At 42.8% G+C, this 26,998-nt stretch overlaps 1 protein-coding gene across 1 annotated transcript in view; it reads left to right on the forward strand.

Moving 5' to 3' along the window:
* LOC122790648 (collagen alpha-1(I) chain-like) overlaps positions 1 to 26,998 on the forward strand; it is an 882,142-nt gene that overhangs the window by 245,071 nt on the left and 610,073 nt on the right. Inside the window, exon 12 of the mRNA XM_044058172.1 lies at positions 4,682 to 4,789. Within this exon, the coding sequence (XP_043914107.1) occupies positions 4,682 to 4,789 (108 nt within the window). The remainder of the gene's footprint in view (positions 1 to 4,681; positions 4,790 to 26,998) is intronic.

A 26,998-nucleotide genomic window follows, 5' to 3' on the forward strand; every position in this document is an offset into this window, starting at 1 on the left:
TTTCCCCAACCAACAGCAGCTTTGTGGGGCCCCACTCAGTCAATGATGTTGTTAATTTTAGTGAATAGGATGTCCACCAACAGGGCTTAATTAGGCTGGAGCATTATATCATTGGTAAAATATTTAATGAAATTGTAAAGTTTGTTACTTGACAAAATATTGTTACTATAACTAAAGATCTTTGAATTTTGGAGGAGATTACTTACCTGGTTTAAGTATACAAGCTTGCTGTACTAGTTTTTGTTGGTTTGACAGACGTTACAAAATATCAAGATAACATAAGTTTGCTGGTGCCTAAAACCGGCTATGACTCTAACACTTTACTAGAACTTCAGGAGCTTAAATGGCAATTGATGTTGAATGCAGAGGTTCCTCAAGGCATTAACGAACATCTTAACCTGAAATGTGCTTTGAAATGGATGCCTTGAGTTTATTTTGTGCCTATGTTAAAATATCTAGAGAGCCTGTTTACATTTTTCATTTATCCATTCCGTTCATGTTTGATTATATTTAGTATAGTATGCTTTTAGATGCCTCACTCTAACCCCTCCTTCTAAGCCACTCTTTTCCCACTATTGTTTTGCCCTTTGTTTCCTTTCTCTCTATTTGCCCTGGTATTCTTCCTTTTGATTGGTGTTCACACATACCTGTGTCCCTGGCATTTGTTGCTCTGTTTTTGCCTTACATTGGTCCTTTGTCCTGACGTGAACCAGCCTATTGGCTACTTATGAGTTTTACGGCTTTAAACCTTGTGGGTTGCTTAGTTTTTACACTTCCCATACAGTTTCATGTATTTGTTTTAATGTTTTTATCTTTATTTCTGTATGCCTCCTTACTTGACTTACTGCCTGGATCTTGCTTCATATAATACAGATTGGCAAAGGTAGTTCACACACACTGTGATAGCTCACACTGTGACTAATGTCTTTTTTGTCTTTCCACCACCTTAAAGATTTTTTTACTCCACACTTCCGTCCATTGTACACCCCAGCCTGCAGGTTTCTCTTATGTTGCCGGTTTTACTTAAACCGTGCTATTCTCGTGTTTATGTGCTATTTCCTCTGATGCTTTTTTTGTGATTTTTACTATATGAGGAATGGCCTGTTTAGAACAGATCTTTTGGAACCTGTTTCCATGTATTTTTAATTTTTTTTTTACCTTTATCTTTCGTTCTACATTATCTACATGCTTCGTCTGCCTCCTTGAGACCCCTCTTACTGTGTTAGCCCTTGTTTATTACTGGCATGCCCATTTTTCTTTCTCTATTTGTCCTGCTGTTGCTTTCACCGATTGGCATTTACTAGCCTCCATTGGCTTGGCATTTGCTGCCTTGTGTGTGCTGTCCATTGGCGACCTTTACTCGCAGATTACCTGTCCATTGGCTAACATGTCTACTAATTATTGCCGTTTTTTTGACCAGATTAGTTTTATATTACATTTCTCATAGCTTCCAGTTATGTGAACGCATATTAATTTAAGTTGCACTTCAATGTTATTTTTATGTTTTTTCACCTTTACCATGCCATGTTCTAAAAACTTCTTATAAAGTTTACAGCGAACAGATCTTTTGTTGATGAATTCCGGTGGCCACTTCTAAGTCACACCACAATTACATTATTTCTGTTTCATTACTGTTTTATTACTCTTCCAGCTTTACCATGCCATTTTTCACTTATTTTTTATTTAAAACTTATTTTAACAGTTACAGAGAACAGATTTTTTAAAAGATGTTTTCCCTGGCCATTTCTGCCGCATCCACAGGTATTTGCTGGTCTAGTCTATTAATGTCTTCTATTGGCTGTCCAGCAGTGCTTTTACCTCTATGTTGGTTACATGTGCACTGCTTTTTACTGGTGTTCATACATTTATTGCCACCTTCCATTGGTTAACTGGACTTGGTTCTGCCCTTCCATTGGATTGTTGTTATACATTAACACAAATACACTTTTTACATTGGATAAATAGCTATTTTATTATCTTGCCAAAGATGTATATAATTTCTACTATTTACTGTATATATACACATATATATATATACACATATATATATATATATATATATATATATATATATATATATATATATATATATATGTATATGTATATATTATTCTGAAGAAGTTCTATAAAATAAAGGAACGAGAGCGCTCAATATTTACCAGATTTGCCTGTGTGTCTTCATTTCTAACAACTGATTACGTGGTTTGGAAGTGTGAACATTTATAGCTTTTATTTCTTCTTTTTCTATTTTGTTTTCTTTATATATATATATATGTATATATATATATATATATATATATATATATATATATATATGTGTGTGTGTATGTGTGTGTATATGTATATATGTGTAAGTATGATCGACAAATTGAAAGACCGACATCCTGAAATAGCACCATTTACCTACCTGTAAACACAGCAAAACTGTGTTATGCAGAGGGGTAAGCCCCCCCTGCACCCCCACACCCCCTGCTACTTAAATATTTTCAATCCGCGATTGCACTACAGTGCAGGGAAGGGGAATCTTCCAGTTCCGCACTGTAGCGGGATCTTCACTATCATTTGTTAGACTTTCAAATGTTCGCTCATATGGTGTCAGCCATATGAGTTTTGAACATTTGAAAGTTCGAACAAATGAAGGGCTCCCATATATCTGGCTGGAGAAGGAAGTAGAATCCGAGTGCTACCCAAAGAAGAACACCCTGAACTGCTGTATTTTGAGTGCTTTCATAACTTGTATTAATGGAACTTCTTCAGAAAATAATATATGTATAAATATATAGATATATCTGTGTGTGTGTGTTTGTATATAAACACACACACACACACACACACACACACACACACACACACACACACACACACACACACACACACACACACAGAGTGTGTATGCAGTTCCATGTCCAGTTTCATGAAGGTTAGGTACAGTGATCCCCAGTGAGTCAAAAGAATCCCAAGTAATAATTAGGCCTTGTAACTTCAGCCCCTAGTCTGACAGATAACTAAAAAAAAGTTCATCTAGTGAACTTTTCATGTCAAATTCCAAGGGTAAGAGTGGCAGAAGTGGATGGCTCCTCCTGGGGAAAATACCTTGTGATTGAGCAGAGCTACCTGCTCCAGGGACCTAAATATGGCCCACGACTTAAATAGGATATGCTGGAGGGACAGATTTGTCTCCCATTGACTGCCACATCTTTGCTATAGGCTACCAATTCATGTTAAACAGAGCACTTGTATGATACTGTTCAAGTAGCTCCTGGATGAGTGGATGTGGTATCATAAGTTTTTACTGCCTCCCGCCCTCCTGGACCTGGGCAGTCATTACTGAAAGCAGGCTTGGCTATGGACTGGCATTTCTCTTGTATTCCTTTGGGATGAAATGGCTATGCTTCAAATGACCTCTGGGTCGATAGCCTAGTAATCTTCTGTGAATGTATATATGTGTATAGGGACCCTATCAGTTGTGTGTGTGTGCATGCATGTATATATGTGTGCATATGTCTTCTGTATGTATATCTGTCCTCTCTCTCTCTCTCTGTGTGTGTATATATATATATATATATATATATATATATATATATGTATGTATATAAAAGCTGTGTGTGTATGTATACCCTCATATACAGAAACAGACACATAGGCACATCCGGTGTATATATTTTGTGGATATCCAGATCTCTACCGTGGAGCAGAGTTGATTTTGTGCCGGTAAGTCATCATTGTTTAAGTATAACCCCTTCTGATTCCCAGCATTGCACCCTGGGTCACAAAGAGTCTCTCTCAGGTAACACATTGGAACCTTCTTTTAATCTGAAAAAAAGAGGGCTTGCTAAGCAGCTGTACAAGGTCCAGAACTAGTTTCTATCCATTCTCATCCCCTGTACCCCTCTTCATCGACTTATGTATATCACAGTGCCAGTGAGGTTCTAATGCTGAGAAATATCATAAAGCTATATTGAGACAAAGAAAGCCTTTTTTTTGAGTAAAAGAATGGGGAAAAAGGCAGAAAGTTCAGAATGTCTGATCATGTTGTACTTGGGTTTTTATAGACATTGAATGTACCCTGTGAGCATTCTTTTTCACAAACTTTGTTTGCATGTATTTGACAACATAGCTCCTTAATGCATGTCACTGAGAAAGTAGAGTTAGATCTTTTACAAGTCTTTGTTTGGTCTGTGCACAAGTTATTCCCCACTTACATATTCTTGTGTTCTTTGTCTGATTAAATGGAATTCTACAGCAGATCTTTCAAAACTTTCTAGGAAGAGGCAGACCAAAAACTTTTTTCCATTTTCTTTTGTGTTTCACTTGTTCTTTTTCCTTTTTCCTGGCAGTATTACCCATGCTGTGCACCTCCAGTATCTCCTGGTCCTTTGACACACCTGCACTAAATACACATCCTTCACTTGGTTAAATTTTATGTCATGCTTCTTTCCATTGGAATGCCTTTATCTGCATTAGCATCTAGGTTTAATACTTCACTTGGGAAGTATGCTGCTTGTCAAGTGATACACCCTTGATGAATGCAAATGATTTGTAAATATTTTAACCGTGGGTGAGTATATCCTTTCCTCTTGCCACATATTGTCTCATATTATTAAGTAATAGTAACATGCTTTTTTTGACACTGTGTGAATCCTGCAGGGTTGATTTTGTGTACTACTATATCTCTGTACAGGGTGATCCTGGACTTCCTGGCCCTAATGGGTCACCTGGGCCTTTTGGAACTATGGGAGAAAATGGAGAAATGGGACCAAAAGGAGAAAAAGGCTATGCTGGCTTACTGGTAGGTCTTTTGCTTTGTCAGTAATTCTTTGAAAAGTGGACCTTAGTTTTTATTGGCTAAACAGCACTGCAGTAACAGGCAATAAAAGTTAGACTGAAAGTGTTTAAGTACTTAGTATTTAAGATGTTCTGGAAAGTGCTGTGGTGAAGTACAGGCAGAGATATCGATCAGAGATGCTAGTACTTGAGGGTCAGGCATTTGGAAGTGTAAATTAAGCAGCTGAAGCTCTATCTGCTCCCACCATGGGTGAAGGATATAAATTCTTGCCTTAGCCAATGCGGAAATGCTGCTCCTGTGGCTACATGTGCCACCAGAGTGCTAACAGCATACATGGTTTGAATGGGCAATCCATTGTCACACACATGACTGTGATGCATGTGAACGGTCATTGCATTTTCCACTGCCCCCCCAAAAAGGAACATTTTACACCTAAGTGGTTTCCCCAATAAAAAAGTTTTTCCCAGCAGAGTAATGACATTTCTTTCTCTGCTGTAAGAGAGACAGTTGCAAAAGGGACTGAGGGTCAAAGGAAAATTTATGGACCCAAAAATGAAAGAAAAACAGAAAAAAGTAGGTTTGTCTTTGGCGGCCTTCTACAGATCTTTTGGGATTTCTTTGTCTGAGATCATGAATCAACACAATTCATTATCTTCCCTTGCTCCCACTCTTTGGAGACACTGTATGTCCTACATTCTCATGTCATGATGTCATAGACTGGACTATGATGTCATGCCTAGCCTCTTTGTTCACAGTTCTTTTCCAATGCTTGCTCAATTTGGATTTTATTCCTAATGTGTCATGGAAAGAGGTATATTGATTCCTAGAAGAATGCTTATACCAGACAAGTGTTCTGTGATCATTAGAATCTTTAAGTAGTTCAAAGTCAAAGTAAACTTTGTCATTTAAGACTACAAAAGTGCAGCCTAAATGAAATTCCAAGTATCATGTCATCAGAGAGTACATAAGGATAACAAGAACATTATAACATTCCAATTTAAAAAAAGATTTTCAATACAAGACCAGCAGACACATAAATAACAGCAAAAACACACAAGCCCCCCCTCCAGACAATCATAATAAGAATACTGTACATAGCAGCATGACAGAGTAGAATTGCACGTTAGGATTGTCCTTCTTTGTTCATATACATCAGACAAACAGCAGGCAATTGCACTTGAACAACAAAATATATTGCTACACCAAAGAATATAAAAAAATATTGCACACTTTTCAGCTGAGTTATGTATTGTGAATGATTACTGACTAAAGAATTGGTGGCTGGTTTCAGTTTAAAAGTCTCAACACTGTTGGATATAAGCTGTTTAAGTATTTGGTGGTCCTGCAGCGGATACTCCAATATCTCTTGCCCAAAGACAGTTGTGTAAACCAGCCATGTGTAGGGTGAGAGTGGTCACAAATTATTTTGGATGCACATTTAATGTTTCTTTCTGCAAAGAGATCCTGGATTGATGGTAAGTTGGTGGCCATAATTGTTTCGGCAACTTGCATCACTCTCTGTAGCTTCTTTATTTCTGCTATTGTACTGTTACCAAACCAGTGTAAAGCTGCTAGTGAGAATGCGCTCAACTGCTCCTCTGTAGAATGCGGTGAGAGCAGTAGGTGGGAGCTTTGCTTTAAACCTTCTGAGAAAGTGGAGATGTTTTTGACCAACTCTTCAGTCTTCACAGTCCAAGAGATCCTCCGAAATGTGCACTCCCAAAAACTACATTTGACCCTTTCTACCTCTTCACCATTTATCATGAGCAGTGAGTGTTGTTGACCTTTTCCTGAAGTCTATAATGATTTCTTTTGTTTTATTGACATTGAGGTCAAGGTTGTTCTTAGCACACCAGTCAATTAGTGAGTACACCTCATCTCTGTAAGCTCTTTCATCCTCTCTTTTGATGAAGCCCACAACTGTAATATCATCTGCAAACGTAATGATGTGATTGGTATTGTATTTTGCAGAACAGACATGGGTGAGGATGGTGAACAACAGAGGGCTTTGCGCACAACCCTGAGGAAAGCCATTAAGTATTATACATCCTGAGGTCTTGTTGCCAGCACATGTTCTCTCTGGTCTGTTCATCAAGAAGTCGATCCATTTGCACATGAGCTTGCCAACTCCAAAATGTACAAGCTTGTCAACTGTATTGAATACCAAGAAGAAGTCAATAAACAGCAGCCTGATGTCATTTTTTACATCCACGTCATCAAGTGAGAGGTGGAGTGCCACTGAAATAGCATCCACAGTGGATCTGTTAGCCCGATAATCGAACTGTAGAGGGTCGAAGGTGAATGGGAGGTTTGCCGACAGATGCCTTTTAAGTAGCGTCTCAAAGCATTTCATGACATTTGAATTTAGAGCAACTGATCTGTAGTCATTCAGGCAGGCTGGATTAGCTATTTATTTTTTTTAGGGGGGGGCAGTATTCGTCACCTTGAAGCAAGAGGGAACTTCACCAAAAATAAGGAAGGTGCTGAAAATATCAGTTAGAACTGAGCGTAGTTGGTCTGCACAGCCTTTAAGAACTTTGCCCAGTATTTTATCAGGACCAGCAGCCTTCCTGGTGTTCACCTTAAGTTGATCTCTCACTTCATTGGAGTTAAGGCTGAGCAGCCGACCCCCACCCCGGTCAGTAGGTAGCCTTGTAGCAGCCACATTGCTCTTCTCTTCAAATCAGCCAAAGGAGGAGTTCAACCTGTCCAGGGATTCACTGTTGTCTTCACACTGAGCTGACCTGGTTTTATAGTCCGTAATCTGTTGTATCCCTTGCCAGAGACTCCTGGTGTCTATCATGCCTGCAAACTGACTTTGTACTTTCTTTCCATATTCCCTCTTGGTCTCTTTAATGCCCATTTTTAGGTTTGCTGTAGCTTTGCTGAGACCCTTCTTGTTCTTGGCCCTGAATACTGCATTTCTTGCCTTCAAGAGATAATAGACTTTGTTGTTAAGTCATGGCTTTTGTTTTGCTCTCATTATGATGCTTTTGATGTCAGATACATCATCAACACACTTAGTGATGTATGCTATTACTGCTTTAGTGCAATCATCTTTGTTCACCTGTTTGTTTGACGTAGCTGCCTCTTTGAAACTGTCTGAGCGGGTACTATCAAAACAGTGTTGGAGACATTCCAAAGCCCCCTAATGCCAAACCCAGATATGCTTAACTGTGTGCTTTTCTCTGATCAGAGATGGTTTGTAGGCTGGTAGAATCATGATGTTAAGGTGGTCAGAGCTTCCTAAGTTAGGTTGTTGTATTGCTCTGTAGGCACCTTTGTTGTTGGCATATGCCTTGTCCAGAATGTTTGCACCCCTTGTAAAATCTACAAATTGATAATAGTGGGGTAGCACCTCTCTCATATCGGTTTGATTAAAATCACCAGAGTTATAAAGATTGCTAAGCGCCTTAGTGGTGTTTGCACTGGGTGGAATGGATACCACTGTTACATATATTCCATTTAACTCTCTAGGTATATAAAAACATGTATTCCATTTAACTCTCTAGGTATATAAAAGGATCTGCATTTTAAGGACAGGAACTCTAGATTATCAGAGCAATGTGACTGAACAATCTCACGGTTCTTACACCATCTTTCATTCACATAGATGCAGACTCCACCACCCTTGGCCTTTCTACACAAAGCTTGACATCAGACTACATGAAAGAGTGTGAGACCTTATAAGCTAATGGCATTATTATTATTGATTTTTTTATGCAGCCATGTGTCAATAATTATCAATAAACAAGTATTTCTCACTTTATTTTTGCTGTAGAGTTCCAGCCTTTTACTGTCCAGCAAGTGTGTATTTGCTAGTAGTATTGAAGGTAGAGCAGTCCTGTGAGGATTTATTTTCAGCTTTGCAGCAGTTCCAGCCCTGCAGCCCCTTTTTCTGTTTCTCTGACATCTTTTCCTCTTCTGTCTTGTCTTGAGTGTTCCACAACCTTCTGTCCCATGTTTTAGGTACTTTAAGGCATGCTGGGTTAAAATACACTGCTCCAATATTTTGATGAGTGTAGTAGGCCCCAGGAACCCTGCCGACTACAGGGAATATAGCCAGCAGCATGAAGCTGTTAACGGCTTAATTTCTAGAAGCTTCTGTCTGCTGTAAGTTAATGTACTTCCACTTAAAAGCCCAGAAAGTGATTTTCTCAACGTTTTGTTTGAAAAATAACACAGATTAAAGCTCTCATGAGCAGACACAGCCGTAGCTACACATGGTGCCACCATATTTTTTTGTTTGTTTTGTTTTACAGTTGTACTTTAAGTGAAAACATTTTCATTATTTCTAAACTCCACATTTTATACAGTTTATAGCATCAAGGCCTTCCAAACATTAAATGAACATTCTTTCATCACTTTATGAATTATATGAGCTGATGTTGCTAGTCTTCATTTATCCTTAACATATGGGTTTGGTTCCAAGTATTGGAACTGACTCTGCCATTACTACAGCCCACAATAACCAAACCCTCTCGAGCTTAAGTCTTACCCAAAATGCTCCTCTCCAGTTTACTCCAATCTCATTTGCCGCTTCCTGTGACAGATGCATTGCCAACTAGCTCTTGAATCAAGTGTTATTTCTCCTTTCTGCTTATAGTTTTTGTATAGTTATGTTTTTTCTTCTTTAATATCGTTATTGGGTTTTTTCTGTGTAGTCTACTCTTTTTCCAATAGCTATTTTCTTCTTCTGTCCACTTTTTATTTTACACTTCGGTGCTAACATTGTTGGTTTTCTTTATTCTTTCCTAATTTTATCCTAGTTAAAAAAAAAAAAAAAAAAAAAACTCTTTCTCCTACACTCATTATAGTCTTATCTACCATTGCTGGTAGCTTTCCTTACATTTGGCACTCCTTTCTACCAGTGTTAGTAGCCCCTTTCTTTACCCTTTCTCTGTCTACTTATTGGTTTAGTTTTTTTGCCTTATAGTGTGTGTGTGTGTGTGTGTGTGTGTGTGTGTGTGTGTGTGTGTGTGTGTGTGCTTGGCTCTTGTTTTATAAATCATGGCTGATAAAGGTAAAGTTACCTCCGGTTACAAGAAATGTCTGGCTGTAAATTGTCCAATTCTGATGGGCACTCTTTGTGTTTACTGCCTAGGCTTGGTGCACTTACAAGACGATTGTGCCATTTGTCATGGTTTCAGTCACTGGACCCTTGTGGAAAGGAAGAATAGATTGTTGTTAAAGGGGATGATGAAATCTGCCTTTGAGGATGCCTTATCTGTTTTTTCTAGTAAAAGTAAAATGGATGATAATATATTGTCCTGTCTCGCCTTCATTCTTTCTGGTTGGGGTTCGGAACAGAGTATCGGTTCCGACACGGCCTATTACTAAAGCTCGAGAGCTTCCTCTGGCTCAAGGCTATACCCTATCCCATCATGCTTAGGAAAGACAACCCAGATCTCGTTTGCCTTTGACTAGATTGGGTGCTTCTCACTAGGCTCAGGCTAAGTGAAATACTTTTTGAATATTATTCTGTTTTTTTTAAGTAATTAGTATAAATATTGTTGTTTTTGTTAATTAACAGTGGTTTTAGGTCTAAGCTTGTGATGAATTCCTAAGTTTTTTGCTTTTTTTTTTTTTTGTGGCTGGCCATCACTTTCGTTAAGCCTACAACTCCGTATCCCATTCTTTAAAACTGTATTTTACCCTTAACAAACCTGTTTAAGTTAGATGGTTTGTCTGTCTTTCTTTCCTTGCCCGTTTAAATTAGAGGGCACCTTTTTCTTCTCATTCCATCCCTTGCGAAGAGCTTTCGTCGTTTAAGTTAGAGAGGTCTCTTCTGGCTAGAGGAAATCGTCGTTTTAGTTAGAGACCTCTCCTCTAGCCCATTTTCTCTTCCCTGCGTGACTGTTAAAAAAAAAAAAAAAAAAAAAAAAAAGTAGAGTAGCAGATATATATTTACCTTTTAGTGTGGTGCGTTTAATAGTTTTTTGCTAGCCTTGTTATCACTATCTTTAACCTAGCTTCCTGGGCAGTGTTTGTTTTTGTTTTTTCACTATGTCTAAGGAAGGGAAAAAAGTGAAGCATTCAGGCTTCAAAAAATGGGATTACTATTCTCAGAAAATGTCTTTAACCGACAGGCACACTAGTTGCATCTACTGTTTAGGTGTGGTACACCTTCAAGACTTGTGTTCCATTTGTCATGGGTTAAGTTCTAGGGTACTGCAAGAATGTAAAAATAAATTTATGGTCAGGGGATTGCTTCCATTTGCTGAGGTGCTAAAAGGGAACCAGACCTTTTCCAAATCAGCTCAATCCTCAAAGTCTGACAAGTCAACAAAAAGAGCTTCTTCTTTGGCTCCTGCTTCTGAGCCAGCTAAAAAGCTATGTAAGGATATGACTTTGGACCTGAAAGGTTTTGGGCCTGAAAAGATTACTCCTCCAGTTTCACCAGTCTCATCAGAACTGACTAGGAGCCATATACAGAGCCAGTCCCCAGCCTTGGAGCTGGTCTCCTCTGTTCTTCTTTCACCTATTTTACTGTCGGTGGCTGGTAGTGTAAAATCCTCAACCCCGTCTTCTCAATCCTCCAGGAGTTTGTCAGATGACAATGTGGAGCAAGTGGTCGAAGTTGCTTCAGACTCCGGCCCTAGCCACGATCCTTTCGAGTCCAGCCCAAAAGGAATTGGAACCGACTTCTGCTACTGCCCCTTCTTCTGTTCCTCCTCCGACCCGAGTGGTTTCGGAGCCATACTGCTTGGATGTGTTTGTGGTGGAACTGTCGGGTCCGGGACTCACTCCAGGGTTTTCGGTCCTGACTTTTGCTCTGATCTCTTCAGTACCACCTTCTGTCAAGGGGTCTGGGAGCCGACGCTTCCCCATTGGGTCCGGGGAGGAGAGTCAGATCGGACCCTTGTCGTATCCGAATCTGCCTCCCAGGGCATTGGTGCTGGTGAGTTCAGTGGCTGCATCACTTCAGAGCTAGCCTCCTTGGTATGGGAGGAGTTTCCTGGCTCTTCAGAGCCAGAGGCTCCCTCGAACCCAGGACGTGGTGCCTTCAAGGTGCTGAGGATCTATATCACACTGTCAAACTTGTATAATTTCAAACGATGTAATATTGAACCCAAAAGTCTGAAACGCAAAAATAGTGAAGCCATGGCACATAGATTTTTTTTCCCAGGGAAAAAAAATTGGTGGGCCGTTTTTGGGGCTTTGCTATTTCTCCCACTGTGGTGCGATCTTACAGTCCATATATTTAAGTAGGGGAGGTGTGGGGAGAGAAGCCTCCCACTTTAGTTTTAGTTTAAGGTTTATGTTTTTTTTTGTTTGTTTTTTTTTTGTTTGTTTGTTTGTTTTGTTAGGGAACAGTGATTTTTTTCCCCTGAGGAAAAAAAAAAATCGCTGTTCTGTGTGTTCATTATTATGCGGTTTCAGACTTTTGGGTTTGATATTACATCGATGTTAAATTGTCTATCTCGCCTTCATTCTTGCTGGTTGGGGTTCGGAGCCGATCTTCGGCTCCAACTCGGCCATCTTCTAAAGCTTGAGAGCTACATACTGGCTCGAGGTCTCCCCATATCCCATGATGCCTGGTGCTAGAAACCCCGATCTCGTTTGCCACTTCAGCTGCGAGGTTGCTGTACTGGCTCAGGTCGTATAAAACCTTTATATTGTGTATTTTTCTGTCTTAAACTAGTCAAAATTTAGCATAGAAGTTATTGTTAGAATAGATTTTGATAGTCGTAGTGTGTTCATGTCTGTATCCTTGTTTTTTCCTCAGAAACCTTTAGTCTTTTAGAGAGTTCCCCTCCCCCTTCTTTCTCTATTAAGGTTTTCCATTTAAGTTAGAGGACTACCTTATTTCTAAAAGGTGTCCATTTAAGTTAGAGGATAACCCTTTTTTCTTCCCTTCTCTTTAAAAAAAAAAAAAAAAAAGTTAAAGTTAGTTAGCTTTGCTATAGTTCAGCATAGTTTTTTGTAGTGTAGTGCTTCTGGTAACTGTCAGTTTTTTACTGTAGTTTGTTACCTTAACTTTTTGTGTGTGTGTTTTTCCTTGGAACTTTCTTTTGTTAGGATGTCCAAGGATCCTAAGCTGTCTGGATTCAAGAAGTGTGACTCATGCTGTCGGAAGATGTCTCTGACAGATGGTCACACTTCTTGTATTTATTGTCTGGGAACTTTGCACCTGCACGACTCTTGTTCAATTTGCCATGCGTTCAGTCCAAGAGTCCTGCAGGAGTGCAAAAACAGATAGATCTTGAGGGGTCTACTTAATCCCCAAGATTCACTGGCGAAGGCTCAGCCTGTGAAATCTTCTAGGCCACTTAAACCTTTGGCTCCCAGCTCGGAGACTTCGTTGGGTGAAGCCATACCTTCCATCTCGGCTCCGGCTGGAACCGATGTTCCTCCCTCCCAGTCGGCTCCGACACTTTCTTCGGAGCTGTCCGAGAGTTGAAAAAGGTCAAGGTCCCCTTCCTTGGAGTCTATACGTTCAGCTCCAAAATCGCCTCTGCTCCAGTCAGAGCATAGTCACCGCGCATCACACTCTTCTCGGTCCTCAAGACTTTCGGACCATGACTTGGAAAGAGTGGCCAGTAGGCTGTTAAAATCGCAGGCCCTAGCAAAAATGTTGTCCAGTCCCCCTCATCAGGCATCGGCTCCATCCACAGCTACAGAAATTCCTCCTCCGACTCATCCTTTGAGCTCAGAGCTGGAGTTTGTTGGGGTTCGAGTCGTGGAACCGTTGGCTCCAATACCTTTTCCTTCGGTTCCGTCGTCTGCTCCGATCCCTTCCATGGTACCGACCTTGGAGGGATCTGGGCACCGAGACTCCCTGGTTGGCTCTGAGGGGGCGAGTGGCATCGGACCCTTGTCTGACCCCGCTCTCCCTCTCGGTGCTTCGGCGCAGGTGAGCTTGGCTCCCACATCTGCCTCGGAGCCGTCTCCCTCAGTGCGGGGAGGACTTCTGGTTTCTGCGGAGCCTGAGCTTACTCTGCATCTGGGCAGGGACGCCTTCGAGGTGATGAGGAGTGTACTGGCCCCAGAGTCAGTCCCACAATCGACCCCATTGGCTCCTCCCCCTAGGGTGCCTGCGTCAACCTCTGCCCCTCTTCCAGACCCCAAGCGTGGGGATCCAGTGCTCCAGGGCACCCCTTTGGGTGTATCCTCCTCTTCCGAGGCCTCCCCTGATCTTTCAGAGGAGCCACCTTGCAAGAGAAAATGCAAGAGGAAGCATGTTGACTCCCCCGAGTCTGTCACATTGGATACCGACTTAGAGGAGTTGGAAGGTTCCCCAAGATCCCCCTCTGAAGATGTCTCCTTCTCAGACATCCTTGAGGTGCTTAGGCAGAGGGGAAACTGAACTACCCTAAGCCCTTCCGAGGATGAGTCAGTATTCCTGGACGCGTTTGCATCCCGACCTTCCATCTCCTGGGTGTCTCCACCTTTCAACCCACTGATGTCTGTGGTGGCTCGGAAGGCATGGGCGGCTCCAGACACAGTGGAACCGACCCCTAGAAGACCTGCCAAGTTCATTACTGCCCCGCAGGACAAACAGTTTTTGACTAAGGGTGTCCCCGTTGATGGTGGTGGTAGCAGTGGCCACAAAGAAGGAGTTGGCTGAAACTTCTTCATCTGTCCACACCCCTAACAAGGAGTCCAGGACAATGGAGAGATATGGGAAGCGGATGTTCTCTTCAGCGACCTTTTCCATGCGGTCCCAGAATTACCTGTGCCACTTTACCCATCTTCAGAGGGATCTCCTGAAAGAGCTTGGAGATACCCTCCATGATCCATCAGCTGAGGGGGCCCAGGCTAAGGCAGCCTCCCAGCAGGCAACTCATAATTCAGTGGTAAACTCCTCCATGAGACTCATTTCGTATGCAGCCGATGGTGCAAGTAGAGCCGCTGGCACAGGCGTAGCCCTATGGAGGCATGCTTGGATGCGGCTATATAACTTTGCGGAACTTTTCAGTGCGTCTTTCACCAACACCCCTTTCGATGGATCCTCTCTCTTCGGATCACAGGTGAAAGATACTCTTACCAGGTGTGAGCAGGAAGGCAAGACTCTCTCTGCCGTAGGAGTCTGTTTTTCCACTCCTTCCAGACCATTTCCTAAGGGTCAGAAGAGTGGAAAGATGTGGTTCCAAAAATACCAAGGAGCCTTGCCAGACACACGTCGTGAGTTTCCCTCCAGGGGCAGAGGAGGGAACAATAACAGACGCCGCCCTCATGGCAGAGGGGGTCCACAAAACCAGGGCAGCAGAGAATCTTTCTCTGACAAGCCCTTCCAGCATCCCTGAAGGGTTGCCAGGCTGCTCACCTCTGGAGGCAGTCGGGGGAAGATTATCACTGTACCCAAGATCCTGGCAAGAAATAACACAAGACAAATGGGTACAGTCAGTTATATCCAGAGGCTACAGAATTCCCTTCGTTTGCACTCCTTTATTGTCAGACAAGTCCCTTCCAGATGTTCCACCCAATCTAAGTGATCAAGCAGTTCAGGGAGTTTCAAAACTGCTAAGAAAAAGGGCCATCTAGCAAGTCCCAGCAGACCAGCAAGGATTCGGAATTTACTCAAGGTTCTTTTTGGTACCGTAAAAGACAGGGGACTGGAGACCCATTTTGGATCTCAGCAGACTAAACAGGTCTGTACAAAGAACGAAGTTTCGGATGGTCACGCTTCAGTCCATTTTGCCCTTCCTGGGTCCGGACAATTGGATGTACTCCATAGATCTTCAGGATGCGTACTACCATATCAAAATGGACAGGCGCTCCAGAAGATTCCTGTGCTTCCGGCTGGGAGTCAGCCATTATCAGATCAGAGCTCTGCCCTTTAGTCTCACCACAGCCCCCAGGGTGTTCACCAAATGTATGGCAGTAGTTACCACATACCTGAGACAGCAAGGATTCCAGGTGTTTCCGTATCTAGATGACTGACTCCTCACTGCTACCACCAGGCATCACCTTCTGCAAGCCAGAGACTATACTATCCAGATGTGCTCCAGACTAGGTATCACTATAAATTTTGAAAAATCTGCCTTGTTGCCCTGTCAGCCTATCATCTTTATAGGCGCAAACTTAAATACAAGGGACAGCTCAGCCAGCCTTCCACCAGACAGGGTGTTAGCCATTCAGCAGAATGTCCAAGTCTTGTTACAATGCAAAAGAATTCAAGCCAGGTTTGTCCTTCCAACCCTGAGTCTCATGGCAGCAGCAATCATACTCGCTCCGCTGGCAAGTTATCACATGAGGATCCTCCAATGGCTTCTTTTTACCCAATGGTCCTTCCAGCAGCTTCCTATGTCTTACATGATTATCATCACAGAAGCATGCAAAAACCACCTTGCATGGTGGATGGTCTCATCAGTTCCCCTGGGTAGACCATTTGTACTTCCTCCTCCAGTTGCTACAGTGACCACAGATGCCTCCCTGATTGGGTGGGAGGGCATTATCAGGGTGGAACAGTCCAGGGTACCTGGCAATCTCAAGAGTACCATCTGCACATAAATGTGTTGGAGATGACGGCTGTGCTTTTAGCATTGCAAGCTCTTCAGGACTCTCTTCCTACCGGGACAATTGCAATTCAAACGGACAATATGTCAGTCATATGGTACATCAACAAGCAGGGCAGAACAAGGTCCTACCCCCTATGTTGATAAGCACTCAGACTCTGGCAATGGGTGATCTCTTCCCAACGGTTTCTGACCACAACGCACATCCCTGGGAAATCCAACGTCATAGCACACAGGCTGAGCAGAGCTATTCTCATGCCTCACAAGTGGTCTCTGAATCAAGCAGTAGCGGACAAAATCTTCCGAAAATGGGGACAACCTTGCTGCGACCTCTTTGCTACCCCCTTCAACAACAAATGCAGCAGCTTCTTCTCTCTCCTACCACATCCAGAGCATTCCCCCAGGAGATGCTGTAGTCCACAATTGGCCTCAGGGACTCATGTACGCTTTCCCTCCCTATCCCCTAATTCCCAAGCTGATTCAGAAAGCTACGGTATTGGGTTGCAAAATTATCCTCATTGCTCCGTACTGGCCTCAACAAATATGGTTTCCATTCCTTCATCATCATCTTGTCGAGCAGCCTTGGACTCTGGACCCAGCTCCAGACCTCCTGATCCATCAATTGGGCGGGCTGCATCATTCCCTAAAATCTCTCAACCTCACAGTTTGGTTGCTCCACTTCCAACCCTAGCCGGGCTTCCTGATATCTCCCAGTCGGTGCTTGAAATCATTTTATCATCGCACAAGTCTACCACTAGAAAAACTTACGCTAGTAAGTGGAAACATTTTTCTTCCTGGGCAGAGGCCAAGAATATAGACCCCTTTTCAGCTCCTGTTCACCACATCCTGGAATTTCTTGTGGAGCTCTTTCATTCTGGGTCCGCTTCCGCTACAATTAGAGTGCAGTTAGCTGCAATTTCAAATTTTCACAGTGGCCTTTCAGAAAGTAGCATAATGTCTCATAAGCTTTGTAAGGCCTTCCTCAAAGGAACCACTCTGCTCGGGCCCCCGATTAGGGATCCTCCACCTCTGTGGGATCTGAATTTGATTCTATCCTCTCTAATTTTGACACCCTTTGAACCTGCAGCTTCCTGTCCTTTGAAGTTATTATCCTGGAAAACACTTTTTCTGGTAGCAATTACTTCAGCGAGAAGAGTTTCCGGACTGCAGGCTCTTTGTATACGTCCCCCATACCTAGTGTTCCACAAAGACAGGGTTGCTCTTAGGACTTAACCCTTCCTTCCTTCCTTCCTAAGGTCTCTTCTGAGAATAATTTGAACCAGTCCATTGACATTCCTGTATTTTTTTCCAACCATTCCAACAGGGCAGAATATAAATTACATCAATTAGATGTTCACAGGCAACTGCGCTTTTACTTGCATAGGACCAAGGACTTCAGAAAATCGGATCAGCTTTTCCTCTCTTATGCAGAGGGCAAACAAGGCCTACCAGTATCAAAAGTAACTTTATCTAGGTGGCTGACTTCTATCATAACCCTTATTTATCAGCTGAGGAAGAAATAATTGCCTGTTAAACCTAAGGGCCACTCCACCAGAGCATTAGCCACTTCTGTTGCGTTTCAAGCCAGGTTGCCCATGCAATCTATCTGTGTAGCAGCCACTTGGGAAAATCCTCATACTTTCATTTGCCATTATAAGCTGGACATGGTTTCCAGGAGCAGAGCTGATTTTGGTTCCACTGTTCTAAAGAGTCTGTTCCACTGAGCCACCCAGGATATTAGGTGCTAGGGACGCTGTCCCAACCAGTAAGAATGAAGGCGGGATAGACAACTTAACATAAAGAAGTTATGTACCTACCATAACGTTCCATGTTAGTTGTCTCCTCTCGCCTTCTTTCTTGCGTCCCACCCTCCATCCCCCTATCCTACTTGATCGAGAAGAGTTTCTCTATGGATCTACACTGGCTGAGTCTTCTCTGACTATCCCACTCTACCTAGTAGTCTCTATAGTTGGGCTTAGGTATGATAGGATAGGATACCTTCATTACTTTGTCTGATGTTAGTCTCACCAAACGAGATCTGGGTTTCTAGCACCAGGCATCATGGGATATGGGGAGACATCGAGCCAGTATGTAGCTCTCAAGCTTTAGAAGATGGTCGAGTCGGAGCCGAAGATCGGCTCCGAACCCCAACCAGCAAGAAAGAAGGCGAGAGGAGATGACTAACATGGAACATTATGGTAGGTACACAACGTCTTTTTCGAACTTATACAAGCTCGACAATGTGATACAGACCCATGTGCTGACACCCCTGATGGCTCCACTCTCAAATTCAAGCACTCTTCCCCCAAAAGTGTCGGCGTCTGCTTCTCTACCATCCCTCCCCCCAGGCATAGAGAACCGATGCCCCAAGATACCCCATTGGGTGAGTCAATCTCTTCTGAAACCTCCCCTGAGGACCCCTCCGGGGAGGTCCTTCAGAAGAGAACATGTAAGAGGAAACATCTAGACTCCCCTGAGGAGTCTGTCACTTCAGAAACGAACTCAGATGATTCAGAAGGGTCCCCATGGTCACCCTCTGAGGATGTCTCCTTCTCAGACATCCTAGCGATCCTGAAGCAGAGAGGTGGCTGGAAGACCCTTACCCTTTCTGAAGAAAAGTCCATATACCTGGAGGCATTTTGTTCTCGACCCTCCACCTCTTGGGTGTCTCCACCCTTTGACCAGCTCCTCAACGTTATTAGTCGAAAGGCATGGGGTTCTCAAAAATCCATGGAACCTGTTCCAAGGAGGCCCAACAAATTTATAACTGCACCATCGGACAAAGACTTCTTAACCAAAGGTGTCCCAGTAGATGCTATGGTGGTGACGGCAGCCATTAAAAGGAGTTAGCAGAGATTTCTTCATCTGTCCATCCGCCGAATAAGGAATCTTGAACAATGGACAGGTATGGGAAGTGTACGTTCTCATCAGTGGCTTTTACACTCAGATCTCTGAACTATTTGATCCATTTTACCAGACTTCAGAGGAATCTCCTAAAGGAGCCAGATGATACCCTCCAAGGTTCCACAGCTGGAGGGGGTTCCAGACAAGGTGACCACCCAGCTTGCTACCTTAAATTCAGTAGTCAACTCCTCTATGTGGCTCCTTTCTTATGCAGCTGATGGTGCGAGAAAGGCAGCTGGTACAGGAATCGCTCTGAGGAGGCATTCCTGGATGCGCCTTTGTGAGTTCCCTGAGCCCTTCAAGTCTTCCTTCACTAACGCCCCTTTTGATGGCTCGTCCTTGTTTGGGCCAAAAGTTAGACACTCTGACCAGGTGCGAACAAGAAGGCAAAATTCTGTCTGCCGTGGGTGTACGTTTTTCCCTCCCTACCAGACCTTATCCCAAAGGCCAGAAGGGTGGGAAAATGTGGTTCCGTAAATCTCAGAGCTTCACCAGATGCATGTGGTGAATCTTCCCCCAGAGAAAGAAGGGGAAATAACAATGGAAGATGCCTACCTCACGGCAGAGAGTATCCACAAAATCAGGGTGACAGAGATACATTCTCTGGCAGACCTTTCCAGCGCCACTTGTCCACCTCTGGAGGCAGTCGGGGGCAGACTATCACTGTACCCAAAAGCCTGGCTAAACATCACTCAAGACAAATGGGTACAGTCAATAATATCCAGGGGTTACAGCATACCCTTCTCCACCTCACCCCCAAAAACAAGAACAGTCCCAGACTTTCCACCCTGTCAAAGGGATCAAGCAACCCTAGAAATACAAAGGTTGCTAAGAAAAAGAGTCATCCAAGAAATCCCCACAGACCAAACCAGATCCAGAACTTCCTCAAAGTTCTTTTTAGTTCCAAAAAAAAAACGGGACTGGAGACCTATCTTGGATCTCAGCAGGCTGAACAAAAAAAAATCAAAGTTCTGAATGGTGACACTGCAGTCTATGCTCCCCCTTTCTGGGACAAGACGATTGGATGTGCTCAATTGATCTTCAGGATGCATACTACGATATAAAAATGGACAGGCGATCCAGGATACATCTACACTTTTGGCTGGGAGCCAGTCATTACCAGTTGCAAGCTCTGCCCTTTGGTCTCACTACAGTCCCCAGAGTTCTCGTATCAAAACTTCCAGACACCACCATGGCAAATGCAATATTTTGCAGCTTTTTATTCCACCATAAAAACAAATAAATAGATAGCAAAGGTTTGTGTAAGCGCTTTCGGGTTAAAACAAACCCTTCTTCAGACAAATAGTTTACTCCCATAAAACAAGCATTTAAATAGCAAAACTTGGCGCCAAAAATCCGCCTTAAAGAGATACTGACCATTTACAAATGCCAGTATTGAGAGCGCTTTATATTTCATCTCTTTCTTAACACATTAAATACTTATATGTATTATGTATTAAAAACAATGTTTAAATAAATGAATTCATATATAAAATATAAACACTATTAAAATATAGACATTATAATATAATATGAGAAAAACACATGAATTATCTAATAATATCTATTCAAATTTTATATGACCAATCCATTAGTTATCTATTATAATCCATAATAGATGCCTTTAAGAATTTAGTAATACAAGTAAAAATATATAAATAGAAATCATAAACTCATATATCTGTTATAACAAAATAAATATCTAAATGTGTGTGTATATATATATATATATATATATATATATATATATATTAATAAATAAAAATATAAACATATATATGTCTTAGCATTTAAAACATAATGAATTCATATATATATATATATATATATATATATATATATATATATATATATATATATATATATATATATACAATAGTATAATATGCTTGTTTTATTTTTATGGTGGAATGAAAAGCTTCAAAATATTGCATTTGGTGGTGTCCGGAAGTTTTGATACAAGAGTATTTGATTGTTTAATCCGGACACACTCAATTTACAACCGCTTTTTGTTTACTTATCTACAGCCCCCAGAGTGTTTACCAAATGCATGGCAGTAGTCATGGCTCACCTGTAGATCTAGGATTCTGGGTGTTTCCATACTTGGACGACTGGCTGCGGACCGCCACCACTGAGCATCTACTAACCAAGGCAAGAGACACCACCACCATTCATCTTTGCTCGAAACTGGGCATTACCATATATTTTGAAAAATCTGCCTTGTTGCCATCACAGCATATTTCGTTCATAGGAGCAGACAAACACAAAAGACTTGGTAGCAAAACTGCCTCATGACAGGGTACAGGCACTGTGCCATCAAGTGTACATCTTGCTCTCGAAAAAGAAAGTACAGGCAAAGTTTATTCTAATGGTCTTAGGCACTATGGCAGCTGCTATAACATTAGTACCTCTGGCATATCTACATATGAGAGTCCTACTGTGGTTACTCCTCACTCAGTGGTCCATGCAGAAGTTGCCCATGTACCACAAGATCTTCATTACAGACTCCTGCAAAAAAGACCTATGTTGGTGGCTTCAATCCACGCAGGTAACTCTAGGCAGGCCATTCACTCTTCCTCAGCCAGTAGCCACAGTGACCATGGACGCTTCCCAGATAGGGTGGGGGGGAATTATCTGGGAAAGACTGTCCAAGGAACTTGGCAGGAATATGAGTACCACTTGCACATCAATGTCCTAGAGATGAGAGCGGTGCTTCTGATGTTGCAGGCATTCCAGAACTCTTTCCCACCAGGTATGATTTCAATACAGACAGACAATATGTCGGTAGTGCAGTATATCAACAAACAAGGCAGAACCAGATCCTACCCCCTGTATCGAGAGGCTCAAAGAGTATGGCAGGGGACAGTCTCTTCTCAATATTTTCTGATTGCAGTGCATATTGTGGGAAATCCAACATGATAGCAGACAAATTGAGCAGAGCAATTCTTATGCCTCATGAGTGGTCCCTAAAACAGGAAATTGCGAACCAGATTTTTCGCAAGTGGGGGCAGCTTTGCTGCAACCTGTTTGCCACATCCATGAACACCAAATGCAGCAGCTATCATGCCCTAATCCCCCCGCCGGGGGAATCACCAAGGTATGCACTCATTCACGATTGCCCTCAGGACTCCTTTATGCCTTTTCCCCATTTCATCTAATCCCTGAAGTTCTACAGAAAGCCAAATCATTGAGTTGCAAGTTAATACTCATCTTTCTATACTGGCCTCATCAAATCTGGTTTCCTTTCCTGTGGCCCCATCTCCAAGAAGAGCATTCTGGACTCAGTACCAGATCTTCTGACTCATCGGTCAAGAATGCTCCATCCCTCTATCCAAACCCTCAGACTGGCAGCTTGGCTCCAGTCTTAACCAGGCTTCCAGACCCTGCAGTGAGACACATTCTGATTTCATCTCATAAGACAACTAGAAAGCTTTATGCTAGCAAATGGAAAAGCTTTTCTTGTTGGGCTTCTAAGAATCATATAGACCCCTTCACAGCCCCCGTAAGTACAATTTTAGATTACTTTGCAGAAATATTTAATAAAGGCACAGCAACAGCTACCATACGAGTACAATTAGCCACCATATCTCACTACCCCATAGGAGACATGGGATCAAAAATAATGTCTCACAGATTGTGCAAACTTTCCTGAGAGGTACATTTTTACTAAGGCCTCCAATAAGCGAACCACCACCTCCTTGATACCTCAGTTTGGTACTGTCTACTCTGATTCTCCCACCATATGAACCAGCTTCCTCTTGCCAACTAAAATTTCTAACCTGGAAAGCAGCCTTTCTGGTAGCCATTATGTCAGCTAGGAGGGTTTCAGAACTTCAAGCTCTGTCCATACGCCCTCCCTATTTAGTTTTTCATAAAGACGGAGTCTGTCTTAGAATGAATCCTTCATTCCTTCCCAAAGTATGTTCTGAGACCAACTTGAATCAGTCCATTGACCTGCCTGTTGTATTTCCAAACTGTGGTGACAGGGCAGAATATTCGCTACACCAATTGGATGCCCACAGGCAGTTACTCTTCTACTTGCATAGAGCAAAGGAATTTAAAAAATCTGACCAGTTATTCGTTTCCTTCTCAGATAACAGGAAAGGTGCAACAATATCAAAATTTACCTTATGAAAATGGCTTACTGACACTATTACCCACACATATAATTCTCAACATAAACAACTTCCAGGAAAGATTAGAGGCCACTCAACGAGTGCTTTGTCAACTTCGTCTGCCTTTCAGGCCAGATTACCTATGGACTCGATCTGTGCTGCAGCCACAATGGTCAAACCTCATACCTTTGTCACTCATTACAAAGTAGACGTGGCCTCCTTTGGTTCCACTGTTCTGAAGAGTTTATTCCCTTAAGCCAGCCAAGAAAGAAGGTGCTAGGAATGCTGTCCCAATCAGCAAGAATGAAGGTGAGATGTACTCACCATAACATTCCATGTTTGTTGTCCATAATCACTCCTTCATTCTTGTGTACCACCCTCCTTCCCCCAACCTTCGCTCCTGGAGGATCGAGAGGAAATATTTTTTGGTTGTAAATTGTGTTCTCTGCTTCCCTTGTTGCCTCTTGAGACATAGGCAAATAACTATTACCACTGGGATTTTTGTATATGATTTCAAATGTGTTACTATTTTGCAAACAAGATCTGGTTGTCTTCCCTAACCATGATGGATAGGGTATAGCCTCAAGCCAGTGGAAGCTGCTGAGCTTTAGTAATAGGTCGAGTCAGAACCAACGCTCAGTTCTGAACTCCAACCAGCAAGAATGAAGGTGAGATTATGGACAACAAACATGGAACATCATGGTGAATACATAACCTCTTATTTCTTGCCCTTCCTCATCTTCAAAACTTGACAAACTTAAAAAGAGGAGTTGACTGTAGACAGCTTCAACCTTGGCACCGATGACAATAAAACTTAGAACTTTGGTTCCCTCTACCAGTGCCGGAACCAACAATTACTACTAAGGATATTTTGGTGCCAATCTCAACCCAAAAGTGTTTCCTCCATTGGTGCAGAAGTTGTCAGCACAGATTCAAGACCAGGTCATGGAACTGGCAGCCTCTGTGCCATCTCCCATTTCAGCACCAATGTCCTTGGTGCCAACTTGAAATGAATGATTTTTCTTTCCTTGATCATCCTAGGGCCAGATACTCCCCATCTCTAGATCCTTTTGCAGGTCAGTTACCTAGCCCCTTTTTGAAAGGACAAAAATCCCACTCTACCCAGTCAATTCATTCCACCAAGAGTCTGACAGAAATGGACGTGTTGAGGTTGGTGGATCAGCTGTTTGCAGTGAGGGAACTTTCAGGTGTGTCCTCAGTTCCAGTTCCTCCTGTGCTGGAACCTTTCCTTCTGTGATCCCACCTAGTCTTCCTCCTCTGACCACCTCTGAGGCCTTGGAGATTCTGGCTCAGCATTTCCCGGTGCTGACTGTTTCTGTCCCAATGAGATCGTCATCTCCAGTTCCAACTTCTACCTATGTTCTTTGGCTCTTTCAGATCTAGAGAACTCTTGAGGTCATAGCTGTGCTGTCGGTTCTGGGGGGGATGGGACTTGACTCCAGTGTTTTTGGAGCCATCTCTGTACCTCAGGGCTTTGGCAAGTGTTGGCTTTACCTCAGCTTCCCCTTTGGGGCTGTTTCTTTATAGGGGAAAGTGACTTTGGTTCCAAAGCTTTGTTGGTTCTAGGCTCGCATCCCTCTTTGGGGGGACTACCTTTCCAAGCCAGGGAGAGGGCCCTGTTCTCTGTGGGCATCCAGTCCACTCCTCCCCTGTCAAAGCTGTTCCCCAATCCTTCCCCTCGTCCAGAGCTTCAACCATTCCCAACACCTGGACAGCGAGCACTGAAACTGCAGGAGTCACCTGTTCGGGTTTTGTCCTATTCTGATACCTCCCCAGATTGTCCCACTGAGGAGGTTCCTCAGAAGGGGAAGTGTAAGAGGAAACACCAAGATTTCACAGAGGAATCCATCACAGAGGACAGTGATTTTGATGAAGGGGAGGGTTCCCCATGATCATCAATGGAAGACCTTTAATTTGGAGACATAATTGAGGTCATTAAATAGAGAGGTGGCTGGACATCCCAAAAACTCTCTTTGGAGGAGGCAGTGTACCTGCAGGCTTTCAGCACTCGACTGTGTACCTCTTGGTTAACTCTGCCTGCTGATGAGCTCATTAAGTTCATCTCACAGTGAGTGTGGAAGGTTCCTGACACCATGGACCCCATTCCCATGAGGCCAGACAAAATTGTAACTGCACCTGAGGATCATTAGTTTTGGGCAAAGGGATTGCCAGTAGATGCCATGGTAGTAGCTGTGGCCATGAAAAATGAAATGGCAGAGGAAAGTTCCACTATCCATCCTTCCAATAGAGAGTCTTGGGCGATGGATAGGTTTGGAAAGTGGGTATACATTTCATTGGCCTTTATACTGCATTCTTTGAACTTTATGGCACACTTCACCAGACACCAAAAGAATCTGATTAAGGAGGTATCCAGATACCCTGGCAGGAGCCATGTCTGAAGTCCAAGATAAGGTTGCTTCTCAGATGGCCACCTTAAAGTCCATTTCAAATTCATCCATGAGACTCATAGCACATGCAGCCAAAGGGATGACTAGTGCAGTGGGATCAGGTGTAACCATGAGAAGACACACCTGGATGTGCTTGTGTGAATTTATAGAGCTATTCAAGTCTTCATTTGTCAGTGCCCCCTTTGATGTATCATCCCTTTTTGGCCCTAAAGTTTGAGAAATGTTGACCAGGTGTGAAAAGAAAGGAAAGACCCTTTCTGAAGAGGGGTACATTTTTCTACTCCTCAGCAGTCCTTTTCAAGGAACAAGAAGAGCGGGAAAATATCTTTCAAAAAGTCCAAAGGGCCATTCCAGGACACATGTGGCAGTGGCTCCTCCAGGGGCAGAGGGGGGAGCTTTAATGGAAGACACCATCCATGCAGCAGAGGTGGCCAACAAAGTCAGGGTTCCAGGGATACATTTCCTGGTAACTCCTATCAGTGCTCCTGAAAGGAGTCCAGAGTGCCTTCCTATGGAGACAGTCAGGGGACACTTATCCCTGAACTGACACACCTGGCTTCAGATAACTTTGGATGTTTGATTGCAGAGGATTATAACCAGAGGCTACATCATACCCTTCCTTCTACCTCCCCACAGTTGCAAGAAAATCCCTGACGTTCCACCCGGTCAGTGGGAACCAGCAGTACTAGAGGTACAAAAACTACTAGAAGAAAGAGTCATCCAAGAGGTCCTGCCAGACCAGATGGAATCCAGAGTTTACTCAAGATGCATTTTAATGCCAAAAAAGACAGGGGACTGGAAACCAATTTTGGATCTAAGTGTTTTGAACAAATCTGTTTTACAGAAAAAATTCCAGATGGTCATGGTTCAGTCTGTTCTCCTATTACTAGGGAAAGACTATTATATGTGTTTGATAGATCTCCAGGATGTGTATTACCACATAAAAATGGACAAGCACTCCAGGATATTTCCCCACTTTCAGGCAGAAAACAAACATCATCAGTTCAGAGGGCTGCCCTTTGGTCTCACCACAACCCCCAGTCTGTTTACCAAATGCATGGCAGTAGTAGCAGCCCACTTAAGACTGCAAGGATTCTGACTGTTTCCATACTTAGATGACTGGTTCATTACTGCTCCCACCATGCATCAACTAGAACAAGGAAGAGATTATGTTCTCCTGACCTGTGCCAACTTGGGGATTACTGTGAATTATGAAAAATAACAACTGACTCCAACACAATATATAGAGTTCATATAGGTGCAGTACCAAGTACTAATATTTGCATAGCCTCTCTACCTTAT

Source organism: Protopterus annectens, chromosome 16.part0 (assembly GCF_019279795.1).
Source record: "Protopterus annectens isolate FY-2018-M chromosome 16.part0, PAN1.0, whole genome shotgun sequence".
Classification (NCBI taxonomy): domain Eukaryota; kingdom Metazoa; phylum Chordata; order Ceratodontiformes; family Protopteridae; genus Protopterus; species Protopterus annectens.